General features: G+C 38.2%; 1 protein-coding gene across 1 annotated transcript in view; it reads right to left on the reverse strand.

Annotated features, from left to right (window-relative positions):
* Window positions 1-32: 32 nt before the first annotated feature.
* Window positions 33-17,463, reverse strand: part of NECAB1 (N-terminal EF-hand calcium binding protein 1) — a 56,937-nt gene continuing 39,506 nt past the window's right edge. The window contains exons 6-13 of the mRNA XM_048939626.1: window positions 13,246-13,382; window positions 11,135-11,247; window positions 10,390-10,466; window positions 9,859-9,912; window positions 9,322-9,434; window positions 7,235-7,312; window positions 5,737-5,828; window positions 33-2,860 (exon numbers count right to left, since the gene is read on the reverse strand). Of these exons, the coding sequence (XP_048795583.1) occupies window positions 2,832-2,860; window positions 5,737-5,828; window positions 7,235-7,312; window positions 9,322-9,434; window positions 9,859-9,912; window positions 10,390-10,466; window positions 11,135-11,247; window positions 13,246-13,382 (693 nt within the window). The 3' untranslated portion in view covers window positions 33-2,831. The remainder of the gene's footprint in view (window positions 2,861-5,736; window positions 5,829-7,234; window positions 7,313-9,321; window positions 9,435-9,858; window positions 9,913-10,389; window positions 10,467-11,134; window positions 11,248-13,245; window positions 13,383-17,463) is intronic.

A 17,463-nucleotide genomic window follows, 5' to 3' on the forward strand; every position in this document is an offset into this window, starting at 1 on the left:
CCTTTCTTACCAGTAATAAAAGAATAACAAACACCATCAAATCTCAAATGTGTCAGGATATGTGCTCCTAAACGTTTGTTTTTTTCCTCTCTTCTCTTGCAGTCTTCCTGTTCACAAAATGTGAATAATTGCATTTCCCAAAGCTGTTTGTAAATAACTGTCCAGTGTTCTTCACTTTTCTAACTGGAAACAATGGGCAACATTAAGAAACAATACAGCTTTTCATTACTTGTCTTACCTGGTAAAGTGTATGCCAATACATAGTGGATGCTGTAGTTTATTTTGGTTCAGCTAAAACAGTATTTAGAAGAGAAAGCATAAGTCTGAGTATTCATCTACAACAACTTTCAGCTGACAAGGATTAGTAATAGTTATTCTGTACAAATGTAATAATCTTCAAAACCTGAGTTCAGACCTCAAATAACATGCTGTGTGTGGTGAAGGCAAGTTTTCAGCCTTTCAGTGGCAAAAGGTAGCAGGAGCTAAACGAGATTGTGTTGAATATTAATTAGTGCAGAAAAATGTCAAGTTGACTTTCACAGATATTGGTTTTTTTTCCTGCAACTGTGCTAATAAACATATTATTTGAATTCCTTTTTATTATTTTTATGTTTAGCAGTGGTTGGTCAGTTAAAATTAGCTTGCAAGTATATTCTATTCGTATACTGTATGCAAATCTGGTGGTTTCACATCAGCAGGTACCTAAACTCTAATACACCCCTTTCTTGCTGTCCTTCCTCAAAAGAAGAAGAGGAGTAAATATTATGAGATTGGGATGGGTGGAGATAAGGACAGGAGACATCACTCTCAAATTACTGCTGTGGGCAAAGCAAGCAGTGCAGGGAGATTAATTTAATTTATTACCTATTGCTAACAGACTAGAGCAGTGAGAAACAAAAGCAGGCACACTTTCTCCCCTGTCCACTCTTTTTTTACCTTCATCTGAGCAGTGAAGGGGAATGGGAGCTGCAGTCAGTCCATAATGCTTTGTCTCTGCTGTTCCTTCATTGTTGCTCTCTGCCCCTGCTCCAGTGTGGCATTCCTCTCACAGATTGTCTTTCCTGAATGAATCCTTCTTGGGTGGTTTCCCAAAGGCTGCAGCTCTCCAAGTACCACTCCAATATGGCTCTGTACCATGGGGCCCATCGTTAAGGAGCAGACTGTTCCAGCACGAAGACCCACTGGCAGCAGCTCCCTCAGACCTCCTATTCTACCATGGCTCTGCTGCACAGGCTGCAGCTCTGGCTCTGGAGCCTGCTCTTGCAGGGGCTCTCTGTGGGCTGCATGTGGAAATCTGCTGTGTGTGGTACACCATGGGCAAGCTTCTCCTGGGCTTCAAGAAACTTCTGCTCAGCTCTGGAGCACCTCCTGCCCTCCTTCTGCCCTGATGACGATGGCTGCAGACCTACTTTTCTCACACTTCTCAATTCTCTTTCCCAGCTACTGTTGTGCAGCAGTTTTTCCCAAGCATTGCTCATGGCTCAGCTCTGGCCAGCAGTAGATCCCTTTCAGAGCCACCTAGTGCTGGCTCTTATCTGACATGGGGTAGCTGCTGGGCTCTGCTCATAGAAGCCAACTGTGCTACTAAAGTCTTGCCACATAAACCTCATACAGTACCTAATGTTGAGGAGAAAAATCTGTTTTGAGTATGTTTCTTTTTCATCTGAGAGTCTTCCCCATTATGCGTCAGAGGCAATTTCATTGTATAGCTCTCTTAAAACTCTTAAACAATACACAAGCTTTTATGATTCATGCAAGTGTTTGTTTACTAGCAAACAAGCGGAGAATTTTTATTAGGAGGATGTGTGGCATCTACTAGAATGAGTTTCTCTGCTCCAGCACCTCTAAGCAGATAATTTCTTACAACTGGAAAAACATAATAAACCTGATTATACAGTGTCAGTTTTCAGTACCAGTTTAGCCTCTAGCAGTGTCATGGTCACTTTATTTTTTTTATTGCTAGATCAGTAATGAAAAGAAAACATACAGTACACCAGATGGACGTTGTGACAAAGTAAAAAAAAGTCAACTAGATCTAAGGGAAAATGAGTGGTTTGTCTTTTACTTTGCTAAAGGCAGGAGAGATTTAAACTGTTCACTGATTTCTCAAGAGTGTAATGTGGATGTTAGGATGCCCTTTAAGTAGATATGTAGCTGGATCACAGATTTCTGTGTTTATAATAGTATCTGTGCCATTAAAGGAGGATATGACCTGGTTTTATTTTTTTCTTAAGTAGTTAAGATGCCTTGATCCCCAGCAAGTGCCTATATGTGACAGTTTTAAGAATGTCAGGTTTAGTCTTAGCCATAGCGTCTGGATTACAGAACCATACTGCAATGAAGATTGCTTGCTTTTTATACCTGGCAAAAAATTTCCTGAATGATAGTATTAACATGAACAAATTATTCATTTATTCTCCTAAACTAGACATAGACATTTATGGAAATGTGTTTTCAACTTTATACCTGTTTCTTCGGTACAAGGAGAAAACAGCAGCATTAAGTAACAATTGTTTATTAATGCGAGACTAAAAGTATTCACAAATACTCAGTCACACCAATCAAGATGCAGTTTTCTGTGACAGGACTAAATATACACAGTTAACAGTTGAGCTTAGTTTTGTCTTTTTTTCAGCTTTTACAATGCATTATTTCACTAAACTGATCACAAGAAGGCAATGAATGTGATTTTCCTTATTTTAGAACAGAAGAGATTACATCCATAGTATTGCAGTATCACATGATAAACCTCTAACCCAGCACACCTGTACACTGTTAAATCAATGTTATTGTAGTGAAAAACATGACATAGTTACTTGGAATCACAGCTTCTAGTTGTTATTGAGGACCCACCACGATGCTGAAAGAGAAAAGAGTTCATGTATTTACATATACAGTATTTCTATCACATAAACTTTCTAAATAGAATAGCTATAATGCATAAGTCACTGCTGGTGTAAATAAACGGTCATTATATATGCAGCTATACAACAACTGCACACTTTCAAGGACAGAACCACTCCAGGCAGGGGAAAAACACGTACAACACTACCTGATCATAAATGGTAGGAGGATGGCAATAACATGAAAATTTAGATCTCTTTTTGATAACATCTCTGTCTGAGGTGGATTAGCATAGAATTAAGCACCCAAATCCCAGAGAGCAAACCACATAAATTCTCACTGTGAGGGGCTGCCTGTTCTGCTGCATGTGACAGTGCTGTTGCTGAGCAGTGTCCCCTGGGTTCTTCTGCTGCCTTCAGTGACTTTCATTCCTAGTGACATTATTCAATCCTGATGCTGGTGTTTTGTTTTTATTTTTATGCAGGCTTAAGAGTGTTTTGCCTCACAGTGACTTGTAAAATGTCATTTTCATAAAAAGGAAACAGCAATCACTGAATTATACATAGAGCCAAAGTGAAACATATTTGTAGCTCTTTCCCCACAGCCCCTCCACACTGGCCTTTGGAAACTGAAATCTTGCAGAGAAAAACAGCAAGATTTATGGAGAGAGACAAGGAAGCAAGGAAGGATTGTGACTGTATCTTAGGTGCCAAGTGCCCTTATTGGAGAGGTGCTCAGAGACTGTGCATTTTGCACTGTACAGTTTGGGGATTAAATTCATTAACACAATTTGTTCCAGTGGCTGTGTCCATAAACCTATCAATTTCTGGCATTTCTTTGAAAACAAGTTATTCCTGAAGAAGTATATTGAGAAGATGGTTAAGAATCCTGCTTCACTGTAAACTATTAAAGTCTAGTAGGCTCTGACACATCACTGGATTAATAAACTTTAACAACAAAAATGTCAGTATAACAGTTTATTTCATGGATTATAGTGCCATAAACATTCAGTAGTTTTCAGTGTTTTGTTTTCTTCACTGAGAGCTACTTTAATATCCTCAAATCCAGATTTTCACACAGAATCACAGAACTGTAGGGGTTGGAAGGGACCTCCAGAGATCATCGAGTCCAACCCCCCTGCCAAAGCAGGTTCCCTACACCAGGTCACACAGGTAGGCATCCATTCCATCCAATCCATTTTGGATTTAGGCAAAGTGTAGGCATTTCATGCATGTGAACTGAGTGATACCTGGCACCGTGATGCAATGCCCTGAAGTAACTTGATCTGCTTGCAACAGGAGTGCAAGTTGTTAATAGTCACTGTTCCTATTAACTGATAGTAAATGAATAACAGTACTCAAACACCGTGTCTTCCCGAGTCATTCTTAGCTGTGCACCTGCAGTCATTTGAACTAATCCACTGAGTAAAGGCTCAGGTTGTATGTAATGTTTGCAGCAGATTCAGATGGTGATTTAGAATCAGATCAGCTCTTACTTAATCCAGGTGTGCCAAAAGGTGTAGCTGCATCTGAGCTAATCAGTTTGTAGAGTAAGGCCTGTCCTGTACTAGTTGAATGGATTGGTTTCTTTCTTCCTGATTTTACAATGATTTCAATTTACTTCGTCTAAAATTCTCCTATAAAATACACCTGCAATATTGCAGCCATCACTTTTTACTTTATAAACATTCTCTGTGTTTCAAATAGAAATGCAATTTGTGTAGTTTATGCGTGTGGAACATATCCCCTTAAAAAAAAAGAAAAAGAACAAAAATCAGCTATCTAGTCTGATGTGCAAATTACAGATGCTGAATGGAGTGCTGTGAATGCGTGACTTCTGCTTGCCCAGCCCTGAGGAGCGCAGGCCAAGATGCGGCGTTTCCATGGCAACTGCAGGCCGCACTTCCCTCTGCAGACACCTGCATGCACTCTGCATCCAATTTCACACGCTTCTCTATTGAGGCATTTATAAACAATGTATGTTTCCATTTTGTTCTGTATTAATTGTACGTTCCCTAGCTGTGAATAAACCACCCTTGGAACGCTTCTGGCTACACCTAGCTCTTGGACACAAAGACCATGTGAGAAAATGCTGCGTTGTTTCCTAAAGCCAAATTTATCTTGAATCCAGCAGTTTCCCAGTAAGACTTAAGACTTGAAGGGATTCTTTGTTCATAAATGCAATCCCCTTGTATTGCAGGAATCCTGACTTACAACCAAGGGTTTGGCTCGTGAGGTCTGAAAACTCATCTTTTCAAAGGTGACCTCGGGTATAAGGCTAGGTAGTAACTTTATTTTACTTTCTTATTTTAAATTTAGGCTGTAGTCAGACATAAGGGGAAATAAGAGTCCTGCACTGTCTCTTTTAACGTTTCTCTGAAAAGGAAGGTGTATGGTTATTGGTTTGTAATAATAATTTGTAATCTTCGAACACATTGCTTTTTCCCCATGCTTTAACACAGCAGGAAGCATGGTACAGTAAAACTGGTTAGCAAATCTGAATTACTAGTAATTAATGCTTCCTTCAGTTAATGTAAATATGATTAAATTGAATTCATCAGGAGGCAGTTCTCTGCCTGAAGATCTTGAACAGAGTCTATTTTATGATTTGCAGACAATATTGTATACTCCTGGTCATTTCTTAAGTAGCGTGTGCTATCAAAACATTTGTACCATATAACATAAAGCAGTGGGGTTTATTTTTGCTGATGCATTTTATGTTTGTTTGGTTTTTTGCTTAAAATGAAACCATTTGGAGTCCCTTCCTCCTCCATACAAAAGCAGAACTGACTAAAGGATGGTATTATGCAGTGGACTCATATAAGGAACACACTGATACAGCAGAACTCTTCACATGCAACAAATAAAACTTTGTGAAAAAAATGGTATTTACCAGGGACTAGCATTGTTGTAATGAGCTCTGGAGTTTCCAGGAAGTCCACATTACTTCTTTGGAATGTCTTGCTGTAATTCATTTGAAGGTGGCTAAATAATTGTAAAAAATAAAAAATAAGAAGACAAGTATTAAGGGACTAAATATTTTTATGTGCATCAAATTTTTTGCAGTTCATGCCATAGGAGGGATTTTGTGTTTCTAAAGTTAGACAGTGATGATAATGGGAGAGGAGACCTCTGTGAATTTCTTGCATGCTATACTAAATGAGCTTTTTGTTCCCCTGTACAGTTAACTGTTACTCTGATGTTCTTCTCTTGATTGTGACCCAGTATACCAGTTCTTATTCCAAATGTGCTGACCTTTGTTACTGTTGTTGCTTACCCTTTCTAACAGTAAACATGCCTGCTTTGAACTGGGGCTTTGTTCAAAGGGAAGTACTAACACTTCTCCATCTTCTGTCAGAATTGTTTCTGTCTACAGATTTAGGAACCTAGTGCTTGGGGTTTTTTAATACTAGTTACGGGAAACCTTTTTGTTTCCATTCTTTTTTTAGCCGTCTGTCTGCCACAGTCTAGAAATCAGCTGCTAGTCTGACCAAAAGAGACATTGTGGAAATCTATTTGATGAGATGCTGTGATGTGCGTTTGGGAGACTTTGGCAGAGCTCCCTTGTGAATGCTGCTCAGGTGTGTTGCTGGGTGCTGCACCTCCTCTCTCCTTCCTTGGCTCCTGCAGTATCCTACAACAGCATCACTGAACTATGCTGAAGCTGTTGTTTCCTTATTCTTTTGTCTCTGATCAACTGCTACCTATCCAATGCTATACCCTTCTCTCTATTCTATTCAAACTGGCTGTGTTTTTCTGATGTTTTTATCTATAAGCTTCATTATATTTTAGTCTTTAGTAATTATATTGTTTTGAAGCAATGTGATATATTTAGCAAGAGATCACAGAATCACAGAATTGCAGGGGCTGGAAGGGACCTCAAGAGATCATCGAGTCCAACCCTCTGCTAAAGAAGGTTCAATATAATAGGTCGCACAGGTAGGCATCCAGATGGGTCTTGAATATCTCCAGAGGAGGAGACTCCACAACCTCTCTGGGTAATGTGTTCCAGTGATCCATCACCCTTACCTTACAGTTGTTCTTCTGCATGTTTGTATGGAACTTCCTACATTCAAGTTTTAGACATTACTTCCTGTCCTATCATTACACATCACCAAGAAGAGCCTGGCATCATCCATTTGCCTCCCATCTCCCTTTAGATAATTATAAATATTAATCAGATCCCCCCTCAGTCTTCTTTTCCCTAGGCTGAACAAACCCAGGTTCCTCAGCCTTTCCTCATAAGGGAGATAAGGGGAGATCAATTAGCAGTAGTTAATTTGTATTCAGTTCTTGTACACAATTGCTCACATAATTGCTCTCTAATGGTCAAACCTTTATGTGTATATATGTATTAAAGCAACAACAAATCCAATAACAGAACAGTTTACCTATTCCAGATGTTGCTGTTCTCCCAGAACTCATAAATAATGAAGCGGGAATCATTTGGAAGCTTCTGTATGGAAACACTAAGAAATGTAGAACAGAAGTAATTCAATCAAACATGTCAAAACTATTTCACATATGCATCCTTTCCCAGGTTTTCTGAGTATGAACAAAATAAAAGGATTTTTTTGAAACAAACAAACAGAAACCAACACACAGCCAAACAAATATGTGAATTTTGAGAATGATACAGCAAAAACTCATCTATAAGATTTTGAGAATTCTCATGGCTTTTCTTTTTTTTTTTTTAAATATTAATAACAGTTATGATGGTCTCGTTTATGAAACTCATTTTTCATATTCCTCCAATGGTTAGAGTCTGAAGAAATGCAAATCAGTAATACAGAAAATCAGACAAATGTGCTCCAGAGAGAATCCACCGACACAGCACGTTGTGCACACAGAACAGCTGAAGGGATAGAATGACTTGTGCTGCTTCACTGAAGAGTCTCTTCATGCAAAGTCTGCCCTTGGCTGTGAGACGCAGACCAGATGCTTTGAGAGCACATAGCAACAGAGTATTAAGACAGATTGATGTCTGATGAAGATAAGTTTTGAAAATAATATCTCCTGATATTGCTTATTTGTTCTTAGGGCATTCAGCTAACATTTTATCATGGATAAAATGTGTCCCATAATATACTGATTGTGTACACCGGATTATCCTGTTTATTGTCTTGAGTGTATCAGGTTCATAGCACATGGGGAAATTACACATTGTTTTTTAGATATATGGCACAGAAAGCATATGTATGTACTTCACTGAGTAGCCAAAATCTTTGAGCTTACTGGTGGTGTGCTTGAAAACTAATCTCAGATTATATTTCACACAGTAATAGCTAATGAATTCGTAGAACTTACTGGTGTATGCAAAAATACACTGTAAAATATAAAAAACCAAGATAAAAAATCAAGAATTTTTTGGGAAAGAAAAAAAGGCATCAATGGCATAAATAGCTCAACTTAAAAACAGCCGGTAGGTGGCATTGCAGATCTGCCAAATGCCTTTAAACGTGGGAAAGAAAGTTTTTGCTTCGTTTTCTAAGTTGCATTCTAAAGTGGTGTAAGCTCTCTCTCATGCAAGTACGCAATCACTGAAGTTGGATGTTCTTTTTCAGAGGGATAGGGAGTGGCACTCTTTGTTCTTCCAGCTTAATTTTCTTGTTTTTATGAATATTGCTGGTAGAATCACTGTACTTGTGATGATCTCATAGCAATAAGGCTCACCGGTTAGGGATGTGGCAGGCAGATTTTGAAACCCTTGAATATATGAGAACCATATTGTGTACACATTATAAAAATATTTCATTGTGGTCTGTGTGTATAGCATAGCTTTTTCAAGTCTGTTAAATTCAATATAGCGATGAGTCATTTAAACTTATTCTTAACCCTGCTCTAATGTTTTATTTCATTTGAAAAAGAGCGAAGCAAAAATACACTATTGAAAATGTTGCTTTTCAGTTCTTTACATTCTTTATTAGGAATGAAAATTTAACAGTGGCAAACTGAGGGAAAAGTTTTCAAAGCTTCCAAGCAGAGAACTGGAAGACAAATTGATCAATTGCTCACTTACCAGGTGAGCAAAAATGATGGATGGCAGATGAGTTTTCCAAAAGATGCTGTCACTTTAGGAGCTTCTGGAAGCTGTGAAATGGTGACCTAAAAGCCTTTAAAAATGGTACTGTATCTCTGGGATTATCTTTACGGTTTTAGCAGGAGTTTTAGGGCAGGAAGATTATGCACAGGAGTGTGAATGTGTTTGGTTTTTTTGGTTTTTTTTTTTGAAGACTCAGTGTTTATTTAATTCATGAGATTTTGTGATACTGCTGGAAGTTCACGCACATACTTTTGACATCTCTTTATGACTTCTGTTGAATTTGAGAAGTTCTGTATAAATACATGTGCATAATCACTCAGGAAAGAGGATGCTACTGATTCTCTCTTCATAAACTATCTATCTCCACTTAGAGACTGTTCAAGAAAATAGATTACTTTCCTTTATTCAGCCCACGGACAGTAATACTGTACTTACTGCAAACAGCCACTCTGAGCAGAAGCAGACTCCACATACTGCTTCAGAGCAAGCCTGAATTCCTCAATTTCTTCTTCTATCACAGACATTTGACGTTGAACGATCATTATGTGCTAATGCAAAAAAAAATAATAATAATAATTTGTATCTTCCTATGAATTTCTTGTACTTCAAACTAAATAAAGTCTATTGTCATAAATCAGAATATGCAGTCATCAAAGATCTTCATAATCTGGTTGACCATGGGCCTGGGCACCCTGCTCTGGGTGTCCCTGTTTGATCAGAGGTTGGGCCAGATGGACCCAGGGAGCTGTGACACTATTTCCTTCTTACATGAGCTTTGTTTGAATGTATCCTTTGAAAACAATTTAGAAGTTAGTATTAAAGTTTTGTATTTTAAGTTATGTTGTCTCTTTCACGATGTATTCTGCAGACTAAAAATTATTCTTTTTTTAAGAGAGACAAGTTGAGATTGTTGCATCAAAACCTAGCATTGAAAATCAAACACCAAAACATATTATCTTGGGAAATACTTACAGATCTTGCATTTTCTTCCAAAACTTCTTCTTCAAACGGCTCAAGCTTCAAGTCCTTTCAGCAGTGTTTAAAAAAAAATTAAAAAAAAGAAGTGTGAGTAAACAGATATACCTTGATCTTACCATTTAAAAATTATTTTCATAATTGTATTCTCAAATCTCCAGAAATTATAATTAAATGTCTTCTTTATTATCTGCAAACCAAATGTAAACACTGCTTGCAGAATCTTGTGTGTTTCAGTGTTTAAATTCAACCCAAGCTGTTCTGCCAAGTTTTATTTACAATACTGAGCAGGCAGTGCTTCACTTGTAATAAATCTGCTTGTTCACAATTGTTTGTTGGGCTTAAAGAAGAAGATGTCGTCTTAAATTGCGTGGACTACGGAGAGGAGAAGGGATGGTAATTTGAAGTAGACTTTCTGCATAAAGAAAACTTTATGCAGAATAAACTTATCTAGGGGAGATTATGACAGATTGGATCAGAAATCTTTGCTGGAAATAAAAGGACAAGCAGAAGACAAGAAATGCACACCTTCTTTTCCAGCCTGTCAATCAGCTTCTGAAGTCTGCTTATCTGGGTCATCCACTGGCTCTCTTCCTCAATCCAGCCTTTGGAAATCATAAATAATGAAGAAGAAAACATTACTGAATGCTGGAACATACCATATTCATCTATTTTGTAAAAATCATTAACTTATCTTGCAACTTATTTTGCTTCTCAAAAGAAGACCGTGCTGCAATCACTTCAGTGTTCATTTAAGTGTAAATAATGTTAAAGCATAATTTTGTCCATCCAAATGTTTTACTTTCTTCTTAAGATACAGTAGAAATCCAGTACAGAAAGAAAACTATGTTCTAAATTAACTCCGGTGTTTTGAAGTCGTGATGATAACAGAAGAGAGGAATGCTCTGCTCTGCAGGTGGAACCAGGTTATAAGCTGAAGCTCTGCTTCTGCCTAAGTTATGGTGTCGCTTTTTCATTTTTATCTATAGGCTATAAATATTAACTAAGAAATGCTGACTCAACTGACAGACCCAAAATAATATCCCAGTTTGGCCCATATTTATGTATTTATTTTTTATCCATTCTTAGGCTACATACTTATTTTCCCTACAGTTTGAGCTAGTACCTCCTATATTGAATTGAAAGTTGATTTGTGTCAGTAAAGGATCTGAATTAGTTAGCACATATAAATTAAAGTTTTGAGATGAAGATTTGTTTCTTCTCCACATATGGATATGTGTTTTATAGACATTTAAATTGTGAAATGCCATACCTGTGTTAAATTGAGGGTTACTGGGTGATAGGCTGTTGCTCCTTTGAAGCCTTCGAGCAGAGCGTTTTCCTGGCCATTGCACTGAGAGCACTTCTGGTTTTGTTGGACCTTGTCTGCACAGGAACACAGGACAGTTCGTAAGGTAACACATATGAGAGAGCATTCTGTTCTCCTCTTTCTGTTTACAGGAATGTCTTCATCTCCTTCATCTCTTTGTATCTGCCACTTTAAACTAAGAAAAAATAAATTAGGAACATCTATTGCTACTACTGAATTCTTTTCCAGATAATTTTGCTACAAATAATTGCTTGTGTTTTTAATGACTTTAATGACCACACTGCTTGTCATAAACAATGAAAAAAAGGAGGGTTAAGATGGCATCAGCCTATCTTTCAGAGAGTGAAAGCTCACGGTCTGTCAGTGACATGGTTCTGACCTAGCCTGAGGAGTCCTCCTTGCAGTGTCATCTTGTGGTACCGTCTCTGCAGAACTGGGGTTATACAGCAGCTGAAACTAAGGGATAAAGTTCACATTGAGGAAAATGTAACTGTATTAAGGAGGTATTTTTTGGGTAGCACTTGCTGCCACATATGAACAAGATAAAATCTCTTAACACTAAAGCCAAATTATGGCAGTTCCCCAGTGTAAAGACTTAAATTAGCTTAGGATTGCCTTAGTGGGGTTATGCGTCAGGCAGTTTCCCCCGTGTTAATTCAAGCATAATTGAAGATGATTTTGCATTGAGACTGAGGCATCTAGAAACTAGCCAGATTTTCTCCAAAATAGCTGTAGTTTAAGTGCTCAGTTTGCCTGGCTTCTCTATTGCTACCTCAGAAAGCAAGGAAGATGATATTTGGCTCAACAGCTCACAGCTCCTTCTAATTTTCTTTGCCATGGCACACACTAGCTATCCAAGAGGATGTTTCTGAACAGTTGTAGTGGAAAAACTGGAGGAAGAACTGTCTGTAATGTCCTGTTTGGAAGTCAACACAGAAGAGAAATCTGGCAGCAAAAAGGATATTTGTATTGCCCAATTTTACACATCCAAGGTAGTTGTTTGAGTTACAAGGACTCAAGAAGGCTAGAGATGCTGTCCTAGAAGGTAAGTCAACTTGTGATTAATGCAGAGGATAGCTTAAAGCACCCAAATAAGCCTCCAGCTCTGAACTAGCCATTAGAGACTTCTTTCTCTCTCACCTAGAAAGATGTATGTGCAAATAGAGGGGTTTATATGCTGTGCCTGCTCTGTACACCTTTTAAAACCTGTGTGATTCCTGTGGTCAAGCTGTGGCACAAAACCCCAGCATGAGACTCGTGTACTTCAGGAATCTCAGAACCAACAGGAAAGCAATTAAGAGAATGACAATATGAAAAAACAACACATTTTACAACATAAAGAAGTGTTGAGATCTTAGCCCATGGAACACAATGGCTTGTGTTTTGCTCTGCCTTTCTATAATAACATACTGAGGATAACAAGACCATGAAGCCAAGCACCCTTTCAGAAATGTTGCAGCTTTTGATCCTTTTGATCCTACAGATTCTTATCTATGAGGAGATGCCATTAAATTCAGCTAAACCTGGATATTGATTACCCAGGTGATATAGAGCTCATAGACTTAGGAGTGAACCAGTACTATGGCCTCATGTTGCAGCACGAAGCTGTAACAAGTAAGACCCTGGCTGTTTCTTTTCTTTATGTTGGGAATGTTGTGCGACCAGGAATAAAAATAAAAAAGCAATCATAAAGCCAGAAGAAGCAAACAAAGAAGCAGTCAGTGACCTTGGTTATTTCGGAGTTCTACACGTTGCATTGATCTTTCTGTATTTGATATTAAATAATCAATGGATTTTAAGAGGTCAAAGGAACAAAGATTAGGATGCAATAAAGTGCTCTCACACTTAGCCTGTTCTCACTCCTACATGCAGCCCGCCATACGATCAGAGTGCAAACCTCTTGTAGTCAATTTGAGGAAAACTATCAGTGAGTTCCTATGGAGAATGAAAAAAGGATTCTTATTTCTCCTGTTATTTCCTGCATCAGGGTGCTGGATGAAACACAAAATATCTGAGAGGTTTGTGGTGGCCCCCTTCCCATGCTGGCCACCAACCTTTCCTGCCGAGTCTGCTCCTCTGTGGTTTCCATGGCACACTCCAGGGAAGCCTGGAGGGACTGGAGCTGGTTCAGCGTTTCCTTCAGGAGAAAGCGAGTCACGAACTGCTCCAAATTAGAAGCTTCTTGATAGTCCTAAAATTACATTAAAAAGAAAATGCTAAGGATTTGCCTATTGTGTTAGAAATGAATTTCCAAGTATGAACACTCTTCCCACCCGAGATAAGAGAGGCCCAAGCATAAATTTCAACAACACAGTTTCTACTAAAAAAAACCCTCCTCCTAACATTTTTTATCTCCAGATGATTGCAATACCATATTACTTCCTACGTTTGGGTAAGCCAATATATACTTGACAACTACTGAAGAAAATTTAGAATTTTTATTCACATCCATTCTTGTGAAATGTAATTTATCTGGCCCCGTGGCCTGTCTGTGCCAGAGCCATTGGGCAGGCCAGGTGATGGGTGATGCTGCCAAACCGCTGATGGAGTTTTCCAGAGCAGCATCACACAACACCTGCCCTGCCCAAAGCTCTTCCCATCATCAGTTTGGCTCAAGGACTGCCAGCACCAGAAACAGTGAATTTTGAATACAGCAATCCTTGGCAGGTTTTGGTTCCCATTATTTGTTTAATTATTTTGGAAGCCCCTTTTCTTTCAGTTCATTAATGACTCCAGTTATGATCTTGCTCTATACCAGTGTCAGTTAAGCTTTGCTGAAAAAGTTTCATTAGATGCCATCAAAGTATGCAAGAAATCAACTTTACGTTTAAACATCTGTTCAAAACAGAAAAAGGTTTTTGAAGAATTCATGCAACTGCTCACTCCATCAGTCACCCCAGGAATCAGATTTCCATGGACAGAATCAACATTAACATTTCTAGTAGCCCAGTTGTGCACACAGGTAAATGCTGTGTGAGGGAAGAATTAATACAATATTGTAACCATATGCAATAAAGTAAACAACCCCTTCCTTTTCCATACAAACATGCAGAAGAACTTCTTTAAAATAAGGGTGATGGATCACTGGAACAGGCTGCCCAGAGAGGTTGTGGAGTCTCCTTCTCTGGAGATATTCAAGATTCATCTAGACACCTACCTGTGTGGCCTATTGTATTGAACATTATTCAGCAGAGGGTTGGACTTGACCATCTCTTGAGGTCCCTTCTAACCCCTGCAATTCTGTGATTCTGATTCCTGGCTGTTCCCCCTAATAAGTGCAAGAGAGGGGCAAGGCCAGTCCCTTAGAGCCTCTGCTTACTTAGTAGAGCCCTCATCAAGAAAAGAGAAGTAAAATGGCCTGAATGACCATGTTATACAGTAGTCTGGTACCCACTTTCTGCCCCAAGTCTGGTTGTCCACGAAATCCATTCTGCAGATCTTGAAAGTTCTGGCTACAATTCCATCAGACACCAGAAAGGCATCATAGTATCCAAGGAGCACTGAATGAAAGATTTCTATAGTTACTCTACTTGACAGATGATGGTCTGTTAACATTAAAGAAAGCTTGTCATTTAATGGTGTTGGGTCCTCCTCTAGCTGAAAACCTCTTTGAGTATTTGTGGCAATGTATGTGGGGCGTTTTTTAAGCTCTTCCCAATTTTAGAATTCTCCTTGAATTTACTTGATTTTTGCATTTTTATGTTTGCAATCAGAACACAAATAGGAGATGTGTTGAAATGTAAATGAGAAATAAAAGATTGCACAATAATAGCTTCAAAAGCACTTTGCTCTCTTTCACAATATATGTTATGAAGTTCTTGCTGAAAGACTTCTGCTACAGAAATCTTGAATGTCGAATCACCCATGAATGATCAGAATTACTTATATAGCCAGGAGCTTCACAACCATCTATATTTTTTCTCTCTTCGAATGAATCGGGTGTGAGGCACACTGCAACCAAATAACTTCTTATTTATAAATTTTTAAAAGAGGCATATGAGATTCTCAGTCTACCTTTTGAACAAATACCTAAGATTCATACCAGTCCCATAAACAACATTTTTTAGAAACCTTTCTGTGTAGTTCATCTTATGCAACACATAATTTTTCCTTCTAAATTTTCTGACCCCTTAATTGCAACTGATGTAAAACTCGGTTGCACCTGATGGAAATCATGTAAGTTCCAACAATTTTGATTCTATGTGGCATGTAAGAACCTGTACAAATCTTTATAGTATGGACTGCTAAATAAAACCCCGTGGCTGAAATCCCTGGTTCGTTTCATTTCTCAACTGTCACCAGCGCACTTGGAAATAAATGAATAGAACATGACAGAAGTGACCATTTTTAATAAGTTTTTTAATCAAAGCAATATGACAAGAGGAGGAGAAGAATTAATCTGTCTGAAAGTTCTGCGTATCCAAAAATAATCTCATTACAGCTTCCCACTCATAGTTATGGTAAATCTGATAGCAGCATGCTGAATTAGAACTTAAAATATACGTCAATAATGTTTCATTTTGCAAACTGCCTGGGTGGGCCTGTGCTGTTGGGCGCAGTGTAAACATAAGCTATGTGAACCTTGCTGAAGCTAGCTCCTTTCTGACTCCTTCAGAAATGCTTTCCTGCATATGAAAGTTATTAAAGTCTTTTTAATCAGACTTACTCCATGTTCATTCACATACCAGGAGTTCTTTTTTTTTCCTGTTCTGTTGTCCCACAGTGGTATCTTTAAAGCCTTCCCAGTGGGAAAGGTCCCTATAATCTATAATCCTTGAAAATGGTTTAGGGCTACCTTGTAAGGTGCACAGATTGTTTACATAGAGATAGGCTAATCAGGATGCTAACACCATCTGTGGGAGTCTAGAATTATCAAAGATTCTTTCCTTATAGTTATCTTTTACCCAAACACTGGTATGGTCAGTTAGGTAAATGGTTATTTAATGTTTTTCTTTAATCAGAGAATTAACAACAACACTATTTCTACAGATATTATTTAAAGTTCCATTTAACTTACTATCGTTTTTGCAAACCTGATTAATTCATGGACTGAAACCAGTGGAAGTATTTATTTTGCTTTAAATGAGGTCTCTCTGTATACCCCAGTTGAAGGGCTCATTCCTTCTGTGGAGGATCAATGTGCCTCCTACGTAACAGATTGGAAGGTCTGACCAACTTGTTGAGTGCCAAACTCCTGCCTGCTGACACATAACTGTTAATTGTGTAATTAATTTGTAACAACAGTTATGGGGAAAAAAACCAACAATAATCATTTACAAATTATCAACATTGTAATAATTTAAGTCATAGAGGAAAAATAGATTTTCAGCTACAATTCAAATTATATCTTAACTCCAGTTCTTAACAAAGAGGAATTAACAGCCATGCTTTGCTATCACTTCACCATTCTACTTCCTACAGAAAAGGGCCTTAATTTCTATCTTACTAAAAAGCATTTCACCAAATGAAAAAACATGTTGATTTTGAACTAAGAAAAATATGTACCAATGTATTAGGTGAGTATTGTGTTATAATCAGACTAACTGGCAAGCAGAATATTTATATTGTTGGCATTGTCCCAATTAATAATTAGATCAACCGATGGCTTCTGTACGTAAACTTGAAAAATGATCTTTTCTTGCATGTCAGTAACTGTAAATTACAGTTCATTAGCATGCATATTATACTATACAGCAGTTTGGGAAGTCTAAATGAAATAAGTCTTTGTTAACATACCATTCTAGTTGTTAGTTTTACTGACTGTGAGTGAATGAGGGCAATTTTCCACATTGCCCTCACTGACAGACAGCAGTGACCTTTGCAAGCAGCTAAGATTTGAATTCCCATTAATGCTACTGAGGATGCATATAATTAGTGATTTCCCTAAGGAAAAGGTCACCATGGTCTTTAAAACTGGCTTACAGCTACCTTAACACATGCAGAAGAGGAATCCTTGTATAAGGAGGAGTATTTGAGACTTAAGTATCCCCTGAGGGAGCCCACTTCTCAGCTGCCACAGGTTGTCTCTCTGGATCCCATCAAGCCCTGGCTCCAGCCCCATCCTGTACCTTCAGGTGACCTGATGCTGACTCTTATATCAAAAAAGCAGCTCCCTGAGGTGGGGCAAGAGGGGAATTCCTGTGTTCATTTACCAAGAGGCAAGCAAACTAAAAGTGACTGAGACATAAAGAAAACTGAAATCTTTCTGAATAGATGGGATATGAGGCAAGACCCATAAACTTACGTGTAACTGACATCTGCCTGTCATCTAT

This window comes from Lagopus muta, chromosome 3, assembly GCF_023343835.1.
Source record: "Lagopus muta isolate bLagMut1 chromosome 3, bLagMut1 primary, whole genome shotgun sequence".
NCBI classification, from domain to species: domain Eukaryota; kingdom Metazoa; phylum Chordata; class Aves; order Galliformes; family Phasianidae; genus Lagopus; species Lagopus muta.